The 21,959-nt window shown below is 42.9% G+C and overlaps 1 protein-coding gene across 1 annotated transcript in view; it reads left to right on the forward strand.

The window, feature by feature from the left end:
• Window positions 1-21,959, forward strand: part of insc (INSC spindle orientation adaptor protein) — a 273,444-nt gene that overhangs the window by 231,746 nt on the left and 19,739 nt on the right. Inside the window, exons 9-10 of the mRNA XM_078547877.1 lie at window positions 11,871-12,026; window positions 12,708-12,784. Coding sequence (XP_078404003.1) covers window positions 11,871-12,026; window positions 12,708-12,784 — 233 coding nt within the window. The remainder of the gene's footprint in view (window positions 1-11,870; window positions 12,027-12,707; window positions 12,785-21,959) is intronic.

The raw sequence follows: 21,959 nt of genomic DNA on the forward strand, positions 1-21,959 counted from the left end.
TCTCTCGCACCCTAAACTCAAATTGAGTGTTTACTGGTGGATATAAGCAAATAAATGAAGCAGGTATCCCCCTCTCCAAAACTGAAAAAGGGCAGAAGAGAAAGTAGATTAAAACCATATAAACTGAGATGAATCCCTGCTGAGAGTGCGGTGCAGGCTCAGCATCATCTGTCACCCTTGGAGATGGCGGCGCTGACCTCGGCGGCAGCGGCAGAGTGGATTTTATTCCAGCTCTCATTCACCGCAGAGGGACAGGATGAACTCTTCTGAACGAGTTAACGTCTTTAAACCCAGCACGTAGCGCATAGTGTCCGACCTGCAAGGTAAGTCACTCATTTGCTGGGTCCCGGGCAACTGAAACCCTCTGCTTCTTATTTCATTTTTCCTCCAGTGCGCACTTGCAACTAACATTTGCTTAACGTTGGAAGATAGGCAGCCATTTTTTTTTAAAGGCCGAATTACTTATTGCATCGTGTTTGTAATTTAAAAAAAATGTTGAATGCAGTGAATATCCTCACTTCAACGTTTGGGCTGGAATTTTCCAACCCCCTCCCCCCCACCCCCCCACCCCCACCCAACAGCGGCAGGGGCCAGTGAGCCATTGAAATCCCCGTCCACATCGGCGGGGCTGAAAGGTCCCACCGGCATGAGGGGCTAGAAAATTCTGGCCTTAAAGTTGTCTCCAGTTGGGGTGTGGAATGTGTTAGTAAGAACATTATAATGGAATCCCATAGAGATCACGGGAAGAATTTTCCCCCCGTTAGGGGAGAGATTCGGGAGTGGGCGCATGCAGGCACGCCCCCGATCGGATGTGCGCTGCCATTTTATGTGGGCGGGCCAATTAAGGCCCACCCAGCATGACGTCTGCCAGGAAGCGCTATGCGCTCCCTGTGCAGGTGGGGGGAGATTCCCTAAGCCGGGAGTGCATGAAAGAGTGCACTCATCTCCCTGAGGCTAAGCGCTGCCTCAGGGAGATCGGTGCCAAATTTAAAAATGGTCAATGGACAAAAATAAAATTTCCCTGACATGTCCCATGACACTGTCACATGAGTTGAGACATATCCATCACTTTTATTCAAACTTTTATTAAATTTTTAAAAACCTTCATGAAACCTCATCCCGCCCGTGGATGAGGTTTCATGCTTTTTCTCAAGCCCGCCAGGGTTCCCGGCCTGCGCCCCCCAACCTTAAGGTTAGATGGGTAGGTCCGTTAACTACTTGAATTTGTTCTTAAATGGCCTCTTTTGACTGTTGACAGGTCCGTGGGCGCACAGCTGATTCGGCTGTGCTCCCGCCGACCTGAAAATTGAAATGACACGGGGTGACGTCAGGAGTTCTGTCTGATGTCATCCCACGTCATTTTACGCGTTGGCAAGCAGCCCCCCCCCCCCCACTCGCCGACCTCAATATCCTGACCCATGGATTTCTCATTAACAAAAGGGGAGTCAACAAGGAGTAGTTTTAAGTGCGTCACAGTTAATAGTGCCGAAAGTGCTTGTAACCGAGTGTTCAGTAGTTGGGATGCTGCTGGTGCTCCTTTTCACACACACACTCAGTGGTCCAGCCGTCAGAGGAAACTTGTCTAAAAATGTTACGGGAGGCCCACACAGTGTGATTTTCCCTGGGCCCCGAACCCCACTCGGGACCGCCCTGGCTGGGACACATCATCTCTCTCAACACCACTTAACTTTCTGACAAGACCAAGTCTATTTAAGACATGACTTTTGATTGCTGTCATGTCTGTGGAGGTTTTTCTAATATCTCTAATTCCCCTGGGCAAGATGCAAAAAAAAAAGGCTTAATATCTGATAGTTGTTTTATTCGGATACAAAATTGGCTGAAAAATAGGAAGCAGAGAGTAATGGTCAATGGATATTTTTCGGGCTGGAAGAAGGTTTGTAGTGGAGTCTCCAGAAGTCGGTATTGGGACCCTTGCTTTTCCTGATATATATTAACAATCTAGATCTTGGTGTGCAGGGGACAATTTCAAAGTTTGCGGATGATACGAGGCTTGGGAGTGTTGTAAACTGCGAGGAAGACAGTGTAGAACTACAAGAGGACATAGACAAGTTGGTGGAGTGGACAGATAGGTGGCAGATGAAGTTCAATGTGGAGAAGTGTGAGGTGATGCATTTTGGTAGCAAGAACATGGACAGACAATATAAAATAAGGGGTGAAATTTTGAACAGGGTGCAGGAGCAAAAAGACCTGGACATATATGTGCATAGATCATTGAAGGTGGCAGTACAGGTGGAGAGACTAGTTAATAAAGCATATAGCATCCTGGGCTTTGTTAATAGGGGCATAGAGTACAAGAGCAAAGAGGTTATGCTGAATTTATATAAGACATTCAACTGGAGTATTATGTACAGTTTTGGATGCCACATTATAGGAAGGATGTGAACATATTGGAGAGAGTGCAGAAGAGGTTTACAGGAAAGATTCCAGGAATGAGAAACTTCAGCTATGAGGATAGATTGGAGAGGTTGGGACTGTTCTCCTTGGAGAGAAGAAGGTTAAGAGGAAATTTGATAGAGATGTTCAAAATCATGACAGGGCTGGACAGAGTAGATAGGGAAAAGCTGTTCTCGCTCATAGAAGGATCAAGAATGAGGGGGCACTGATTTAAAGTGATTTGCAAAAGAAGCAAATGTGACGTGAGAAAAAACTTTTTCACACAATGAATGGTTTGGGTTTGAAATGCACCGCCTGGAAGTGTGGTGCAGGCAGATTCAATCGAGGCATTCAAGAGAGCATTAGATGATTATTTGAATAGAAACAATGTGCAGGGGTACGGGGAAACGGCAGGGCAATGCAATGGTACTAGATCATAATGCTCATTTGGAGAGCCAATGCAGACACGATGGGCTGAATGGCCTCCTTGTGTGCCATTAAGATTCTATGATTCTCCAACCTCCAAACTTATTCTCTTCATTGCCAACTTCCTTGATTGCCTTTATTGACACAATTGAATAGAACTGATCATCAGGCTGATCAATAAATTAAAAAGCAATCATGAACAGTGATTTGCTAAATTATATTCCAGGCACTTGAGCACAGATGCAAAAAGCTCTGGCATTGTCCCCCTTTCACAGTGATTTAGGTGACCAGTATAATTGGGCACATTCTTCTACAAGCAATGCTGATATTGCACTCGTTGATATAACAGGGCTATAGGTTCAGTGAAGAAATACATAAACCTTCCCTGGTACTGGGTAATAAAAGGCCAGATATTGAAATCAAACTTGTGGTTAGATCTTGCTGGTAGAAGTATTTTGTCAGCCAGCTATAATGATGTAAAAATAGCAAAAGTTTCATAGCAATGGCTCTGCATCTAATATCTTAACATGTCAAAGTAATGATAATGGTTTGCTTTTAATCACTCACACCCTTGCCTTTCTTCTAATCCTAATGTCACTAGAGCTTTCTTCTACACAGAAAATATTTGCACTGGTGCAGTGTAATGCATATGCCCATAATTCTTTTTACTGAAAATTATTGTAAATTGTGTGACATTTTAACAGTCACATTTACTACCTGTTGATTGCATGAATGGTAAAAAATTGCATTGTAAAAAGAGAAACTGTTACTCAAGTTTAGCCACTGAGGTAGTAACAGCAACAACCTAATGGTGGTGACAAAGAGCCAATAAACATCACCAGAGCAGAGCAGGGGCAAGAAGCTTTGATTCAAATGTTAATGAACTAACAGCAGTGACTGAAAAAATCCATTATGTAATTACTTCTGATCAAATGTATTTAAAATGGATTAAATTCTTATGAATTAAATATCCATTTATTTTTGAAAAATAAAATTATAACATTCATATATGAAATAAATGCAACTATTGCACACTGTCTTTTTTCTAGCATAAAATAAGGTGAATTAGATTGTGTCTAAAAATACATGTTATTAGATGAAAGTGCCTGTTCTCTGTCAGATTACGTTTGCCTCAGTATACACCCGGTTTCACTTGCATGCATGACATCTAGTCATTTCTTATGTGCAATGAATTTGTTTTGCCTGACCTTTCCACATAAAGCCACTGTTGTTCCATAACATTTTCTGGGTGGTTGTTACAGTCAGTTCTTCTCTTGCAAATACCACGAGTACAGAAGTGCCTCTTTGAATTTCTATTATTTGTGTTTCAGTGCCTGCTTATGCTCAGTTCTCCCATTCTTCCCTGAAAAAAATGAAATAGAATTGTTGTTGCAAACATTTTCTCAACAAGGAAATGGCAGTGGAGATGGAAGAACATGTCAGTGACTTTCAAAACCTCTTCTAATCCAAAAACCCCTCCAGTATTGTTATTGGCTTGAACACCCCCCTGAGTTCCATAGCTGGTTGTAAAAGGGCCTTGGTTTCACTCAAATCAATGTGTTCTTTTATAATTAGCAGGATCGTGGGAACAGGAAAGTACAAGACTGAATAAGTTTCCGCAGTGCATCAAGCCAACCCCAAAAACCACCCATTTAATAGTTTCAAATATTAATTCAACCTTAAATTCTTCCACATTATCTGACTCCTTATGTCTCATTATGTCTCCTTAAACAGCCTGACCACTCCTCTTTGCATAAAGTTGTTAAGCCAAAACTGGTTATTTACCTTCCTTCTTCAGGGCTTGAGATTAAACTAAAATACATCACCTGTCATTCAAGTATTTTATTCATTCATTTATGGGATTTGGGCATCGCTGGCTAGGCCAGCATTTATTGCCCATCCCTGACTGCCCTTGAGAAGGTGATGGTGAGCTGCCTTATTGAACCGTTGCAGTCCATGTGGTGTAGATACACCCACAGTGCTGTTAAGAAGGGAGTTCCAGTATTTTGACCCAGTGACAGTGAAGGAACAGTGATATATTTCCAAGTCAGGATGGTGAGTGGCTGGGAGGGAACCTTCCAGCTGGTGGTGTTACTATGCATCTGCTGCCCTTGTCCTTCTAGATTGTAGTGGTCGTGGGTTTGGAAGGTGCTGTTTAGGGAGCATTGGTGAGTTCCTGCAGTGCAACTTGTAGATGGTACACACTGCTGCCACTGTGCTTCGGTGGTCAAGGGAATGAATATTTCTGTATGGGGAAAAATCAAGTGGGTTGCTTTGTCCTGGATGGTGTGAAGCTTCTTGAGTGTTGTTGTAGCTGTACTTATCCAGGCAAGTGGGGAGTATTCCATCACACTTCTGACTTGTGCCTTGTAGATGGTAGACAGGCTTTGGGGAGTCAGGGGTTGAGTTACTCGCCACAGAATTCCTAGCCTCTGACCTGCTCTTGTAGCCACAGTATTTATATGGCTAGTCCAATTCAGTTTCTGGTCAATGGTAACCCCCAGCATGTTGATAGTGGGGGATTCAGTGATGGTAATGCCATTAAGTGCCAAAGGGCGATTTTTAGATTCTCTCTTGTTGGAGATGGTCATTGCCTGGCATTTGTGTGGCACAAATGTTACTTGCCACTTGTCAACCCAAGCCTAGATATTGTCCAGGTCTTGCTACATTTAGGAATGGACTGCTTCAGTATCAGAGGAGTGCACAATGATCAGCACCATTCGCAAATCAGCGAACATCCACACTTCTGACCATATGATGGAAGGAAGGTCATTGATGAAGCTTTTAAGAGGGCTGGGCCAAGGACACTAACCCGAGGAACTCCTGCAGTGATGCCCTGGAGCTGAGATGATTGACCTCCAACAACCACAACCATCTTCCTTTCTGCTAGGTATGACTCCCACCAGCAGAGAGCTTTCCCTCTGATTCCCATTGACTCCAGTTTTGCTCGGGCTCCTTGATGCCACACTCTGTCAAACGCTGCCTTTATGTCAAGGGCAGTCACTCTCACCTCACCTGGAGTTCAGCTCTTTCTTCCATGTTTGAATCAATGCTGTAATGAGGTCAGAAGCTGAGTGACCCTGTCAGAACCCAAACTGAACGTCATTGAGCAGGTTATTGCTAAGCAAGTGCCGCGTGATAGCACTGTTGATGACCCCTTCCATCACTTTACTAATGATCGAGAGTAGACTGATGGGGTGGTAATTGTCCGGGTTGGATTTGTCCCGCTTTGTGGACGGAACATTCCTAGGCAATTTTCCATAGCCGGGTAGATGCCAAGTAAGGCCAAGGCAGCCTTAATTTCCGAATCACTTCACTATCAAGGACAATTTCTTTCCTTCAGCAGTTGGGCTGAACATTGACAATTATCCATTGCATTCTGAATGTTAACCTCTTCACCTGTTCTCTAAAAATAATTTTCAGTGCTAAAACATAATTTTCAATGCTAAAACTCAACACTTGTTCTTCTCAGTCATTCTTGGTCTCGTTCTTTCAGTGCCAAGGACCATTTTTGACCTGCAGTCATTTTTCTGGTATCTCTGCTTTGGCTCTTCATTACTTCCCATGCTTTTTTCCCCTGTTGCTCTTCCTCAACTCCTACCTACAAAATCTTTCCCTCTGTGTGCTTTTCTCATTTTCCTTCAGAGTCCTAAAGAAGGACCTGTACTTGAAACATTAACCTGTCGTTTTCCTCTTTTGATACTCTGTTGGACACGCTATGCATTGCTGGATTTTTACAGCTTTCTTCCCTCTTTGTTCAATTTTTTTCCTTTTCGCAATTCCTCTTTTATCTCTTATTGTTCAAAATTTTATTTCTCTTCTATGCCAGTAACTTGAGCAAATGGTCTCCAGAAAATTTCTTTTTTTTCAACCACAGATCAGATATGTCCACATCTGTGAATATCATAACTATCTATTTGTGCCTCAGGCAAGCTGTAGAGGGTTCTGGGTGCTTTTTGATTTCTTGAAGTCTGAACTTCATCAGACACAGAAGAACTACTCCCAAGAATATGGACATGAAATAAGACATTACCTTCTCTAGGTTCAAAATTACTCTGTATAATACTATATAATGCTGCCAACTATTAACTATTCCCATTAATCCATTAACCTGTTCATTTAAAAAAAGGCTAATCCCTGCTTAAATAGTTGAGAGGAATATCATACAAACATACTGTATTTGATGTATATGTTGCGCATAACCCATTTGTGTTAAAACTGGCTGCTTATAGAAATTTTAACAGTCTAATAACTGTCCTAATTTATACCTTAATATACCTGCCTACCTTTTATTTTCTTACATAAGAACAGTGACTACACTTCAAAATTACTTTATTGCCTGTGGAACAGTTTAGGGATATCCTGAGGTTGTGAAAGACATTAAATTAATGCAAATCTTTCTATCTTCATTTCTACTTTTTATTTTACACAGATTGATACAAAAGTAGAATATGCTTCCATAAGTTGTTAAATGAGACTGAATATGTACATACATACGTACATACGCATTAGGAACAGGAGTAGGCCGCTCGGCCCCTCGAGCCTGCTTCGCCATTCAATAAGATCATGGCTGATTTGAATGTAACCTCAACCCCACATTCCTGTCTACCTCCGATAAACTTTCACCCCCTTGTTGATCAAGAATATATCTAGCTGTGCCTTAAAAATATTCAACAACTCTACTTCCACCGCCTTTTGAGGAAGAGAGATTCAAAAACTCACAACTCTGAGAGAAAACATCTGTTCTCATCTCTGTGTTAAATGAGTGACCCTTTATTTTTAAACAGTGACCCCTAGTTCTAGATTCTCCCACAAGAGGAAACATCCTCTCCACACCCACCCTGTCAAGACCCCTCAGCATCTTAAAAGGTTTCAATTGCCGTCTCTTACTCTTCTAAATTCCAGTGGATACAAGCCTAACCTGTCCAGCCTTTCCTCATAAGATAGCCCACCCATTCCTGATATTAGTCTAGTAAACCTCCTCTGGGACTGCTTCTAATGCATTTACATCTCTCTTTAAATGAGGAGACCAGCACTGTACACAATACTCTAGATGTTGTCTCTCCAACTGTACAACTGAAGCATAACCTCCCTACTTTTGTAATTAATTCCCCTCACAGTAAATTATAAATTATAACATTTTATTAGCTTTCCTAATTACCTGCTGTACCTGCATACTAACTTTGTGATTCATGTATATTCTTTCCAATCTTCTGACCTGTCACTCGCCTTTGTGAAATTATATACTTTTTCTTTAAGTTGATACTACTTTTAACATTTTTAGTTAACCACGGATGGTGGGCCCTCCCCTTGGAATTTTTCTCATTTGAATGTAAATATTCTGTGTATTCTGAGATATCCCTTTAAAGGTCTCCCACTGAACATCTAGTGACATATCCCTTAATCTCATTTGCCAGTTCACTTTAGCTAGCTCTGCTTTCATGCCCTCATAATTGTCCTTATTTAAGTTTAAAGTACTAGTCTTGGACTAGTAGATTAAAATCACCCATGATTATTGCTGGACCTTTCTGGCAAGCTCCCATTATCTCTTCATTTATACTCTGTCCTACTGTGTAGTTACAATTAGTTTGTTTTAGTGTAGTTACAATTAGTGTAGTTACTGTTAGTGAACAGCACTCCCACAAGTGACTTCTTGCCTTTATCATTCCTCATTTCAACCCAAACCACTTCTTACACCCTGGTTTCCTGAACTTAGGTCAACCCTCTCTAATGTGCTAATACGATCATTAATTGACAGAGCTACCCCTCCACCTTTTCCTCATTTCCTGTCCTTCCTAAATGTCACATACCCTTCAATATTCAGGTTCCAATCTATGTCATCCTGTAGCCTTGTCTCTGTAATGGCTATCAGATTATACTTATTTTTTTCTATTTGCGCCATCAGTTCATCTGTTTTGTTTCGAACGCTAGGTACGTTTAGAATCAGCGCCTTTAGTTTTGTCCTTTTGTTATTTTTGTAGCGTCTAGCTTTATCTGCTGATTGACTCTTAGGTTTGTATCAGTCCCTTCCTGTCACAGTCTGCTATCATTTCCCATATTTATACCTGTCTCTCTTGCCTTGTCTCTACTCTTTGTTTACCACACCTTCCCAAATTTGATCCCTTCCCCCCACTATTCAGTTTAAAACCTTCTCCATTTCTAGTTAGGTGGCTCATGAGGGCACCATTCCCAGAACAGTTTAAATGTAGATCATCTGAACAATACAGGTCCCACTTTCCCTAATACTGATGCCAGTGCCCCACAAACTGGAACCCACTTCTCCCACACCAGCCTTTGTGCCACGCATTCATTTCTCTAATCTTATTTGTCCTATGCCAATTTGGACGTGGCTCAGGTAATAATCCAGAAATTACTACCTTTGAGGTTCAGCTTCTTAATTTGGTGCCTAACTCCTCATACTGACTATGCAGAGCCTCCTTCCTCATCCTGCCTATGTCGTTGGTACCTACATGGACCACGACCACTGGGTCCTCCCCCTCCCACTGCAAATTCCTCTCCAGCCCTGAGCAGATGTCCTGAATCCTGGCAGCAGGCAGGCAACAAAGCCATCTGGACTCGCTCTTTGCTACAGAGAACAGTGTCAATCCCCCTCACTACACTGTCCCCTACTACCACTACATTCCTTTTTGCTCCCCCCACATTGATGGCTTCCTGTACCAAGGTGCCATGGTCAGTTTGCACATCCACCCTGCAGTCCTTACTTTCATCCAAACAAGCTGAGAGAATCTCAGACCTGTTGGACAATTGCAGAGGCTCACACTCCTGCACTCCTGCCCTCTGGGTCCCCTTACCTGCCTCACTCGCAATCACACCTCACTCGCATCCTGTCTCTGGCACATGACCAAATCAGAAAACCTTATCCTAAGTGGTGTGACTGCCTCCAGGTATAAAGCATCCAGGTAACTTTCCCCCTCCCTGACGTGTCGCAGAGTCTGCAGCTCAGACTCCAGCTCAATGACTCTGAGCTGAAGTTCCTCAAGCTGCAAACACTTACTGCAGATGTGTTTGCCCTGGATCACAATATTATCCAGGAGCTCCCACATGCTGCAGCCTTGACACATCAGCTGTCCTGTCATCCTTAATGTGTTTTAAATAATCACTTAATTATATTCATTACTTAATCATATTAATCACTTATTTATGTTGCTTTCTTATATATTTTATTAACTTTACCACCAAATTGTGTACTATTTTAAAGCTTAGGGATAGAATAGAACTTACCCACTTACCAGATACTCGCCAAACAGATAGCTCCTTTCCCTGTAGTAGAGCAAGAACCAATTTCTATGGGGTTAGAAAGAGGAAATAAACAACTATCCTCTCACCAAACTCTAAGTCTTTTTTCAGTTAATCAGCTGCACTCCGTTTGCCATGGCTGCACTAAAGGACCCTGAATTTATAGTAAACTGAACTGGGGCTACAGTAACCAGATTCAACCAGTTAGCTAATTAACTACTCAGCTCATACAACTGAGAGTGAGTTTACCCTGTCAAAACTGCAAGAAAGAAAGAACTTAGCCTGCTTACAGAGTACTTTCCAGTTACTGCTAATTACAGACTGGATTAGATTTTAAGAGCAAAATTTAAGAGCAAAATTAACACTTAAAACTCCCTCCTCATCAAACTCTTCACTCAGTTAGTCATCTGTACCCTGTATGGGTGATCACTGAACCCTACCTTTTATCTTTCTGCCTTGAGTGCAATTTCTGATTCATGGCAATATGTTACTAGTAATTTACAGTACATCTGGCCTACAGCTTTGCCCAGTCTCACCATTGTTAATGGTGAGTTGAATGCTTGCTACTAGACATCCAGATCAAATGGCTTTAGGTGTCACAGAGTGGACCTTGCGATGCCACTAACAGCAATTTGTGCTGGGGATTCTGAGGAAAACAAATAGCAGGAATGTTATCTTTTGGCACTGGGGCAACAGCCCCCTTTTCATAGTATCTATCATATTAGGTAGAGGGGATCCCAGTTGAACATTTCCTCAAAATGATGATGATTCTCATAGCACAGTGCCCTTTTACCACTGCATGAAGCATCAATGTTGGCTATGGGCGTGTGAAGCAGGATTATTTAAATTCTGATGAAAAGTAGATCAAAGTTTGTCAAAGTTAAACCAGAATGATGGACATAATGCCTACAGTATGTTTAAAAGAGATATAGGAACATAGGAAATAGGAGCAGGAGAAGGCCATTTCACTCGTCAAGCCTGCTCCACCATTCAAGTAGATCATGGTTAATCTTCCATCTCAACACCATTTTTCCACACTATCCCCATCTCCCTTGATATTTTTAATATCTGGAAATATATGAATCTCTGTACTGAATATATTCAATGACTGAACCTGCACTCTCTATCTGGGGTAGAGAGCTCCAAAGTTTCACCACCCTCTGAGTGAAGAAATGGCCTACTTCTTATTCTGAGACTGTGTCCCCTGGTTCTAAACACCACCAGCCAAGGTAACATCCTTCCAGCATCTACCCTGTTGAACCCTGTGGGTAGAATTTTATGGCCCCATTTCGGCGGGGACAGGGCCGTAAAATGTGGCGGGCCGTTATAATTCCTATTGACGACAGCGGGAACGTAAAATCTCGCTGTCGTAAAATTCTGCCCTGTAAGAATTTTGTAAGTTCCAATGAGCTCACCTCTCATTCTTCTAAACTCTAGAGAATACAGGCCCAGTATCCTCAATCGCTCCTCATAGGACAGTCCTGCCATCCCAGGGATCAGTCTGGTGAACATTTGTTGCACCCCCTCTATGGCAAGTATATCCTGTCTTAGGTAAGGGGATTAAAACTATACACAATACTCAAAAGTTGCAGTCTCACCAAGACTCTATACAATTGCAGCAAGACTTCTTTATACTTGTACTCAAATCCTTTTGGAATAAAGGCCAACATACCATTTGCCTTCCTAATTGCTTGCTGCACCTGCATTTCAGACTGGGTTGTTACAGAGAGAGAAAGTTGGACTGGGTTATTACATATTTTAAAAAATTGAGATTTTGTTTGTATCATTTTAAGGTGTGGAGCTTTTGCTGGAGTTTCTCCATGAGAAAATCTCACTTGGAATTTCTGCAGAGGGTGCAGCATTGGAAAGAGTGTTACAGAAGTCTGCAGTTACATTAGCCCGTCTAAGCAGAGATCCGGACATAACCCAAATTGCCACAAGCCTGAACTGTAAGAGCAACATGCATTGAAACATAATATATGTTTCCTACAATGTATTGACACATTTTGTAATTCACTGGATAGTGTTATATGTAATAGACATACTTTGCTAGGTATTCCTGTAAATCCAATTGATAGGAAAAACTACAACAATTGCACCATGCCTATGGGTAAGTGAATATTCAGTACGGCATTGAGCCAAGGATCAAAATTGGCCTGCACTGAACCAACTGATCTCACTCAGGCACTAAAGTTGGTCTAAGTACTTTTGACGAGCTAGATCTCAGTCACGGTCCCAGCTCCTGCTCACTAATTTGTGAATCTTGCTTGAAAGTATGGGTATGTGGACAGAGAGTGAAACCAGGATAGGACTCATTTGTATTACCTTTCACAATTCAATAATTTGTCAACTCTAAGTGTCAGTCTCAGAAATGAAGAATGGCCACTTAGACAAAGTGCTGTGGAGTTGGCACCACTTGTGGAAATGTATCACAAGAAGAGTTAGCATCTTGAAAACAGGAGTGAAAAAGAAGGGAAATGAAAGATGTATGAATTATTTTACAATATTTAAAACTTGCTCAAAAACATAGGCTTGAGATTTATAGAGAACATGGGAGTTAGAAATATGTTAATTGTTGCTCTTATGGTATTTTAAAATATCTCATGGTTTTCTATTAATCTGACATGTAGGTATTCCTCGTCTGATTGAGCTCTGCCGATCCCCCTGTGAGCGGAATAATAGTGATTCAGTATTAGTGGCATGTCTGGTGAGTGATAATTTTAGGAACACGATTAGTTATTTTGATGATTTGTGATGGCTTTTCTATTAATGGGCCACAGTAAAATTTCAAACTTTCCAAAACCTTTCTAATGGAGAAATTACTGGTCTACTGGAATATCATTTTAATGAATTTGTTCTTCACAGTATATGATTGGTGGCCCAAACCTTAGTTGGCTTTAAGTTTAATTTCCTAATGGATTAACAAACAATATTGAGTTTACATGGGGCAGAAACTTGAAATAAATGCAAAAGTTTTTTGATTATTTTATTTAGTGAATGCAAATCCCTGAAGACATGTGATTGCCTCCTCATTTGCTGAGTTTAAGGTGATTAGTCCGCCACTTTGTCTGCAGAGGGGACTAGTCGGCAATGTGCAGCATTGCTTGTATCTGTAAGGAGTTTGTGCTGAGGCCCCAGTGGTGGAGATTGGCTGCACTGGGGCCCTCACCTGTCTTGAGCCTGTTTGGCAAGGACCACTCGCACAGTGGTAGTTCAAAGCCTGCCATTCGACAGATGTGGTTTGTCACAAGGAACTTGTTAGTGACTTCCTGTGTTTCACATTCCTTGATCCAAAGGCGTAGTAAGTGAAGTGCAGCACAGATGGTTCCAGCCAGCTTGTAGTTTTTCGTCAGTCGGCAGATGTGTAGGGGAGTGATGTTTGCAAGGACAAGAAGCCAGGGGAGGGGTGTTGAGGGTGTTGGGCGGAGAGTTCCAATTTTGATGCACATTGTTGCATTCAATTGAATGTGAACAAGATATGTATGTGATGACCTTTGCCAGACAGGTGCACAGTACTCTGCTGCGGAATACGATAGAACAAGTGCTGAGGTCCAGAGTGTTGTGGCAGCAGCACCACACATAGGTCCAGAAAGTTTAGTCAGCAGGTTGTTTCTGGTTTTGACCTTTGCTGCTGTTTTCTTCTAATGTTCCCAGAAGGACAGAATCTTATCTAGTGCCACTCCCAATTATGTTGGGTTGGGATCATGCTTTAATCTCTGGCCATCCATGTAGATATGCAATTTTATTTTGACACTGGCAGGGAGGTGGGATACACTGTTTATGGCTTTAGAGGGATTTGGCATGATATGCCATGTGCTGCAGTAGTCCATTGACTTTGTAACGTCTTCATTAAGGACCTGGTCCAGCGTGCAGAAGGATGGAGCTTGGGTGGCACAAAAATGTCATTAGCATAGGTGAACTTGTGGGACGTGGATGTTGACGGGTCATTTGTATATATGTTGAACAGGGTTGGGGCTAGCATTAAACCCTGTGGTAGTGCATTGGCCTATCTTCTCCATGCACTCCCCCCTTGCCCAAGGAGGACTTTGAATCACCCGTTGTGATGGAGTCCTTCAACAGTTGTTCCGACCCAGACTGGAAGCACTATGGACAACTTTAGGAGCAGGCCAGTGTGCCACACTGTATTGCAGGCAGCTGTGAGGTCCAGTAGCACAATGCCTATCTTCAGATTCTTTTGGAAGCCATTTGCAATGTAGGTGGTGAGTGCCAGAATTTGATCATGTGCTGTGCTCCTAATGTCAACCAAGTTGGAAACCAACTTGATTGACGTTAAGGATGGTCTCTACTTCCAGGGATGTACGTTGCAGGATGGGACACTTGAAAATCTTAAAGCACACAAAAAGTAGAGAAATTGATTGATAGCTAGTCGCCAATATGAGATCGTCTCCAGATTTTGGATTAGCAATGATTTTGCCATAAGCCATACTTTCAGGAGCTAGTTTGAGCTTATGATTCTTGTGTAGAACTGAGTCAGCCAGGCACAAGCAGGAAGCAAGTTGTTTCAGGAATTCAGGTGTGATGTTGTCCTATTCCACTGCTTTCAGGTTCCTAAATGCTTTCTCCAGTTCTGTGGTGTTGAAGGGTGGGGACTGCCATGTTCTGCATGTTGTTGGCGTTTTGTTTTCTCAGTTCGTTTTGAGTGATGCGTTTTATTTTCTTTTCCAACGGTGTCCTCACTACATGGAACAGCCGACTGGCAATTTGGTTTGGGGTGACTGATGGGCGATTTAGTGTCGGTGATTTTTGCGCTGCTGTAAAGCGGCGAATCAGGCTCCAGCACTTCTGACTTGAATGATTGAAATTGAGCCCTGCTGTCGTTTCCTCCCATCTGGCGCAATGGCACATTGAGAGGTTCGATGAGGTGGTTTGCTATATTAGGGTCACCAGATGATTCATAGGAGTGCTGCACTCTCTGTATCAAGGCATGGGATGTAGACCAGTCAACAGCCACAAGGGATGGCTGTGCAAGCAGCTTTGCCAATGGCACCACAAAAACGGCTATATGATTCCTCCACAAGTATATTATGAATAGGTATGGTTGCAATGATGCAGTTCTAGGTCTCACTGCATTTTGGCTTATCTGCTTTACGGAAGTTCCATCACAACTTCTTTGCACTGTTGGTGATGGGAAGGCAAATGCCAATGTGAATGAGCAATGGCCTGTGTTGACTATGTGGGAAGTTATCCAGGACAGTGCTGGTTGGGGGTGACCATCAAGGGAACTGACCTAACACAGGTCAGGTGAGTATTATTGATTCCATCTGGCTGAACATTCCTTATTACTGGGGGTTGTTTATCAGGGTGAGGCCATTTCTGGAGACCCACTCTAGCAGCTGTTCATCATCACTGTCTGGTGCTGATTACTCCCAGTCAGAGTGGTGGCTGGTGAAGTCTCCCATGCGGGTGGCTAGATGAGGCAATATTGGCAGGATTTGCTGATCCCAGTTGGCACTTGGAGGCTTATACACGTTTGCAATATGGAAACGACCAACCCAAATTGTGTCACAGAATCTGTTTGATGACAAGGTGGCTGCATTGGCACTGTCAGATCGGACATAGGTGGCATGACTGTGTTTTGTATAAGGGGAGTAGTTCAGGAGGTCAAAGTCTTTGATGTAATAGCGACCTGCTTCTTCAGTTCCAATATGGGTCTCTTGTAGGCAAACAATGTCAGTGGAGTGTAGGATGGTAAGACATCCAATGAGGTTTCGTTTGATGGCCGACAGGCCCTCAACATTAAGTTGTAAGAGTTGGAGAGCATTCCCTATTGCCATAAAGCCAGAGGGCTGCTCTGGGGGGTTCAGGGGGGTCTGGGATTCCGCAAGGGGCCTTTTTCAGAGTCCTTTAATTTTCTCTTGGAATGCAGTCGGCTGGCAGAATCATTAGCTTCCCTAGGGGTGCCTGGGTATGAAACATGGTGCGCGATGTGAACGCTGATCCATTGTCCCCCTGTGTTTTGTTGTAAATTGCGGAAGGATATGTGTGATGTTTTGAAGCTGCAGTAAGAAGTCTATTTCGTATGTCACTCTTTTTTTGGAGGACGGCTTTCTTTCCAAATATAGAAAGCAGCAAAGCTAATCATATTTAAAACCCCTACCGATTACACTTCACTTTTATTTCGCTAATCCCAAAACCTGTAGGAAGGAAAATTGGATTGCTTCCATTTTTGGGTGCAGGAGTCATGATTCACGATTAGCCTGTGCCCGGTCCCATTGAGGCAGGCAGCAGATAGGTTTTGCGCTGCTTCCTCATTTGAATGGTTGTAGTGTTACTCTGAATGTGAATCATGCTGCTGGATGGTTCAATGCTCAACAGGGGCTCAGGGCTCGCACGTGTTTAAGCGAACCAACGCCTCTTAAAGGCAGCCTGCCCCTCATAAAGGGGGAGCTGCAGTTGTCACAAGGAAGCTGCTGCTGGCTGTCCGTGCATGAACTGACTGCGAGGAGAAATACCCCAATTGCAGCAACAGCCAAGAGAAGCGGTTCCCAGGTTTTTTGATGTGGCACTGGAGGCTTTAGTGTGCAAGGTCAAAAGCGGGAGAGAAGCAATGTTTCCTTGGGAGACCGGAAGGCCTTCAAAGGAAACCCTCCTAAGGGAATGGGAGCAGGTATCAGGGAGGTCAGTTCCCGGAGTCATGCCTCGAGGTCCTGGCTGTGGTGCTGTAAGAATTTTAATGACTTCACAAAGATGGTGAAGGTCAGTGAATGCATTTTCAAAAGGACATGCCCTACCCACCAGACCACCAACCTCTCACGCTGCTCAATGCACCACACCCCCATCGCTCACCCAGCAGCAGTGCCTGGCACTCATAGACTCAGACCTATGTACTCCACCTCACCCTCACACATCTTCCAATGCTGCCAGGGTCATTCCCTGCTTCCACATACCTCCAGCTATTCAACTACGGCAGGCACATCACCTGAACACAGCCACTGACATTCTCCCTTAAAAGGTGACCCATAACAGGAGGGAATAGACCAGAAATGGAAGGGCATGGACACGTTTGATCATCTGATCCTTCTGGAGGAGATGATGCTTCGCATCGTGTGGATGGCTGTGACAAAGCCCATTGAACCTGGCATTGCCAGGAATATTCAAAATCGCAGTATGTTACTGTTTTCTGCTTGTTCTCAACTCCCACCTCATCCTCATCCTATGATCTAGCATGAACTATAAGATGCAGATTATGTGACCATAGACCTCTTGCTTTTCATCTCACACCCTTCCCCTCACTCTAATTCTCCATCTGCATTTATTGTTTTTGGAAGTCAAAAACTGGCACTTGGGCAGCCACTTCATTCTGATGAGGAAGGGGAGAGCTGCTACAGATCTCTGAGGAAGAAGCACCATCATTTGATCTGATCCTTGCAGCCACCAGCTCAGATACTGGGATGGTCTGTACGTTAAAGGCTAGTGTAGACACAGAATCTGCATGTGGCCTGCAGCCATGCCCGGGGAAATGATAGTTCATGTGCAAACACTCTGGAGGGTGAGTTTGCAATAGGGTTCTGCAGCAGGAGACAGCCTGTTGTTACTGTCATGCCTGGAGGAATCCAGCTCCATCATTCACAGGGCATCGTACAGAGTTTGGAGCTCACCTTTTTAACATGGAAGTGGTGACCAGCTTTGTGACAGTCCTTGTGGACCCAGCCATGATGAAGAGTGTGATGGCTGCTGTCTCAGCTTCCACAGCAGTAGGCGGAAGGCATCCAACATCTCAATGCCATACTGGAAGCTCAGGCTGGGATTATGAGATCCATGCTTGCTGCCTCGCAGGTTCAGACTGTTGCCCAGACCTCAGTACTCAAAGGAACAGGCATGCTCTCACAGCATTCCAACAATTTGTCCTGCAGCAGATTACTAGGATTGCTGAGGTGCCGCCCTGGGGAGTGGCAGTGAGGTTTACATACCTGTTGTCCTTTCTTATGACGACAGTGTTTTTGCTCCCACCACTGCCACTCCACCAGTGCTCTTATCAAGCCAGTCCAGACTTCTTCCCCCAATGCCGATCCCTCAAGGCCCAGAGCTGCTTGAGGTCATCCTGCAAGGTCATTTGCAGTCTCCCTCAGTGAAAGTTGACAGCAATGTTGCAGCCACTGGGACAGCACTATGAAGGAGCACTTAGGCACATGCAAGGGAGGCACTAAGGGGATGTACAAGAGTGAATAGATCAATTGTGTATGTATCAGAGGATGTATTGATGGATAAAGTTGTAATGGAAAGCTTTTTCTTTGGCAACTTTTATTTCAGGATTTCGGTCAAGGACAATGGGATGATGGGATGAATTCTTCGAGATAATGAAGTCTCAGTAGGCAGTCACGGACAGCCGGTCAGATGCCAAGGGATTTTGGCTGCCTCCCTTGGCTTCCTCCTCCACTTCCTCCTTCCTCTTCCTCTGAGGTGGCCTTCTGATGCCTGTTGCCAGGGGATGTGACCTCATGATATGCAATGTTGTAGAGAACACAGCAGACTTCCACAAACTTAGACATGTGCTCTGATGAGTACCTGAGCAGCGGAACCATTGATTAAAGATGCAGAAGTTCTGCTCCACAATGTTTCTTGTGGTTGCATAGCTCTTGCTATAGATACATTGTCCTCACAGGGAAGTCATAACCCATATGTACAGGGGAAATTCCTCATCTCTAAGCAATGGTTCATGATGATGGCTGAAAGGCAGCAGACTGGCTGACTTTTTATTCATTTGTGGGATGTGAGCATCATTGGTCATCCCTAATTGCCCTTAAGAAGATGGTGGTGAGCCGCCTTCTTAAATCGCTGTAGTCCATCCAGCGTAGGTGCACCTATAGTGCTGTTGGAAAGGGAGTTCCAGGTTTCTAGTGAAGAAACGGTGATGTATTTTCAAGTCAGGATGGTGTGTGGCTTGGAGGGGAACTTGCAGGTGGTGGTGTTCCCATGCATCTGCTACCCTTGTCCTTCTAGGTGCTAGAGGTCGCGGGTTTGGAAGGTCGAAGAAGACTTGCTGAGTTGCTGCAGTGCATCTTGTAGATGGTGCACTCATTGTCGCCACTGTGCATTGATGGTGATGGCAGTGAATGTTTAAGGTGGTGAATGGCGTGCCAATTAAGCAGCTGTTTTGTTCTGGATGGTGTTGAGTGTTGTTGGAGTCACACTCATCCAGGCAAGTGGAGAGTATTCCATCATATTCCTGACTTGTGCCTTGTAAATGGTGGACAGCTTTTGGGGAGTCAGGAGATAAGTTATTCACTGCAGAATTCCTAGCTTACTCTTGTAGCCACAGTATTTACATGACTAATCCAGTTCAGGGTCTGGTCAATGGTAACCCCCCATGAAATTGATATTGGGGGATTCAGTGATGGTAATACCATTGAATATCAAGGGGAGATGATTAGATTCTCTCTTGTTGGAAAGTTGACGTGCTAGGTCATTGGCTAACACTTCTGTGGTTTGACTGTTCCTTGGCATTTATTAGCCCAAGCCTACATGTTATCTAAGTCTTGCTGTATGTAGACATGGACTGACCCCAGTCTTCACATTTTCTGTCCTTATTCTAGTTTGTTATGTGGTACCTTATCAAAGGCATATTGAAAATCTAGATAGATGACATCTGCTGTACTACTCTTGCCTACTCTCTGTGTTACCTCTTCAAAAAATTCAATACGGCTAATCAAACAAAACTTCCCTTTTGAAATCCGCACTGTCTATTATTATATTTTTGATTTCTAGATGTTCTTCTATTCTCTTCTTTAGTAGGGATCCCATTATTTTTCCTACCACTGATGTTAAGCTGATGGTCTATGGTTCCTTGAACATGCTCTATTTCCCTTCTTAAATATAGGTATAACGTCAGTTATCTGCAAGTCTTCTGGCGCTACAACTTTCATTAACAAATTAGTAAAAATGCACAGCAATGTCTCTGCTATCACTCCCCTAGATTATTTTAAAATGTGTGGATGCGATCCATCCAGACCAGGGATTTTATCCTCTTTAAGTTTGATTAATTTATTTGATATTTTGCCTCTTTTTATTCTAAATGCAATATCATGATTACCGCTCTGCTTCCCTGGTAAATGCTGAAGCAAAGTAATTATTTATATTTCTGCCATTTCTCTATTGTTGCCTGTGATATTATATTGTCTGTCATTAGGTGGCTCTATTCCCATCACAACTTTCCTTTCTCTATGTGCCTGAAAGATATTTTACTATTTCGTCTTATTTTTCTTGATAATTTAATTCCATAGTTCTTCTTTGCCCTCCTAATTGTTGTTTTTTCTTCTCTTTTAATCTCTTTGTATTCTCCCTTGTCATGTTCTCCCCTGCTGTCCGTGTACTTAGCATTTGCCTCGTTTCTAACCCTGAGTTTTTCCCTTTTATCTTTATTTATTCATGGTGACTCATTAGTGTTGTTTAGCTTGTTCTTGTTGTTAGTGAAATATATTTTTCCAGAACAACATTTTAAATATTTCCCATTGCTGTTGTACATCATGATTTGACAATATCGCTGTCCATTCTATTTTTCAAAGTTCAATTCTCAGTCTCTCAAAACTGGCTTTTCTCCAATATTTTATTTTGTCAATATGTCCTTATCAATCTTTATCTTCAAGCACTATTATGCTCACTGTTGCCTAGATGTTTGTCTATTTTTACTTATTTTACCTGATCTGTCTCATTCCCCATTACTAGATTCAGTAGCCAATCCTTCATTGTTGTGCTATTTATGTATTAGGTTAGAAAGGAGCCCTGTACACATTGTAAAAAATCCATTCCTTTATCCCCTTTTCCTAACTGTTCTGGCAAATTAATTTGAAAAGCAAAAGTAAGCCTAAGACATAAGTCAGCTAAGGGTGGGTAGCAAGGAAACCACCACAGCCATAAATTAGGGAAATAACTCTGCTGTGGGGCAAGGAAACTATCTCAACTGGCAGTGAGAATTGCAAAAGAGGTGTAAGTAAACCAACTCAGTGGAAAGAGAAGGATGCAAAGTATAGTGTTCAGTTGTTCCGTGTTTGATTGTGTGTGTCTGTTGACTGATCTCTATGTTGTTAGTCAAACCCGGGAGTGGTTACAGAGAGAAGCAAAAACTAAACTGAAAGCAAACAGCTGGATGCTTATATGCAGACATTTTAAAAACACTGTAAGTAAACCTCCTGTTTAGCTATAGAAGCTGGTGTGTCATTTCTGCATATCTCCAAGGCATAAAACACAACACAAAGTACTTCAAGGGTACTCTCTCAATGGATGGTGTGGAGGTAGGGAGGGAGAGAATGGTGTTCTTTCTCAGCAGAGAGGTCCAAATACTCTCAGCAGTGGGGAGTGATACACTGCCCTCAGTGATGAAGGGAGGCAAGAAAACCAATTCAGTGGGAGAGGAATGGAAGAAACAGGCTTCAGGCAAACTCCTTTAGGGGGTTAAAGTTAGAAGGAAGAAAATAAAGACTTCAGAGAGGGCACAGCAAATAAACTACCTCAGCAGGTAGAAAGGTCAAGTGAACAATATGGGTAAGTGCTGGGAAATAGCCTGAGGATGGGGAGGTGAGAAAGTACCTTGCTTGAAAATCAAAGATGGAATTTGGGGAAGAAGAAATGGGAGTGGTTGTGAGGCTGCAGGTATTTAGGTAAGCTCCATTGAAAAAATGTTGCATTATTCGTGATCTTGTGTCTTTGTGGAAGTTCTTAACCGGTACTATTTTTTCCATAAGACACTCTAAGATTGTAATTGATGGAGTCTGACTTCCTGCACATCTTTACTTCCTTATTTCGTGTGAGCCTTTTTTTTGATGAGTGACTTTTGATGTTGGATGTTAAATTTATTTTGTTAATCTTACCCCTTCACTGGTTTATTTGTGGAAATGCATTCAGCAAGCCACTCAGTTGTAACAAAC

The sequence above is a fragment of the Cetorhinus maximus genome, chromosome 9 (assembly GCF_964194155.1).
Source record: "Cetorhinus maximus chromosome 9, sCetMax3.hap1.1, whole genome shotgun sequence".
Classification (NCBI taxonomy): domain Eukaryota; kingdom Metazoa; phylum Chordata; class Chondrichthyes; order Lamniformes; family Cetorhinidae; genus Cetorhinus; species Cetorhinus maximus.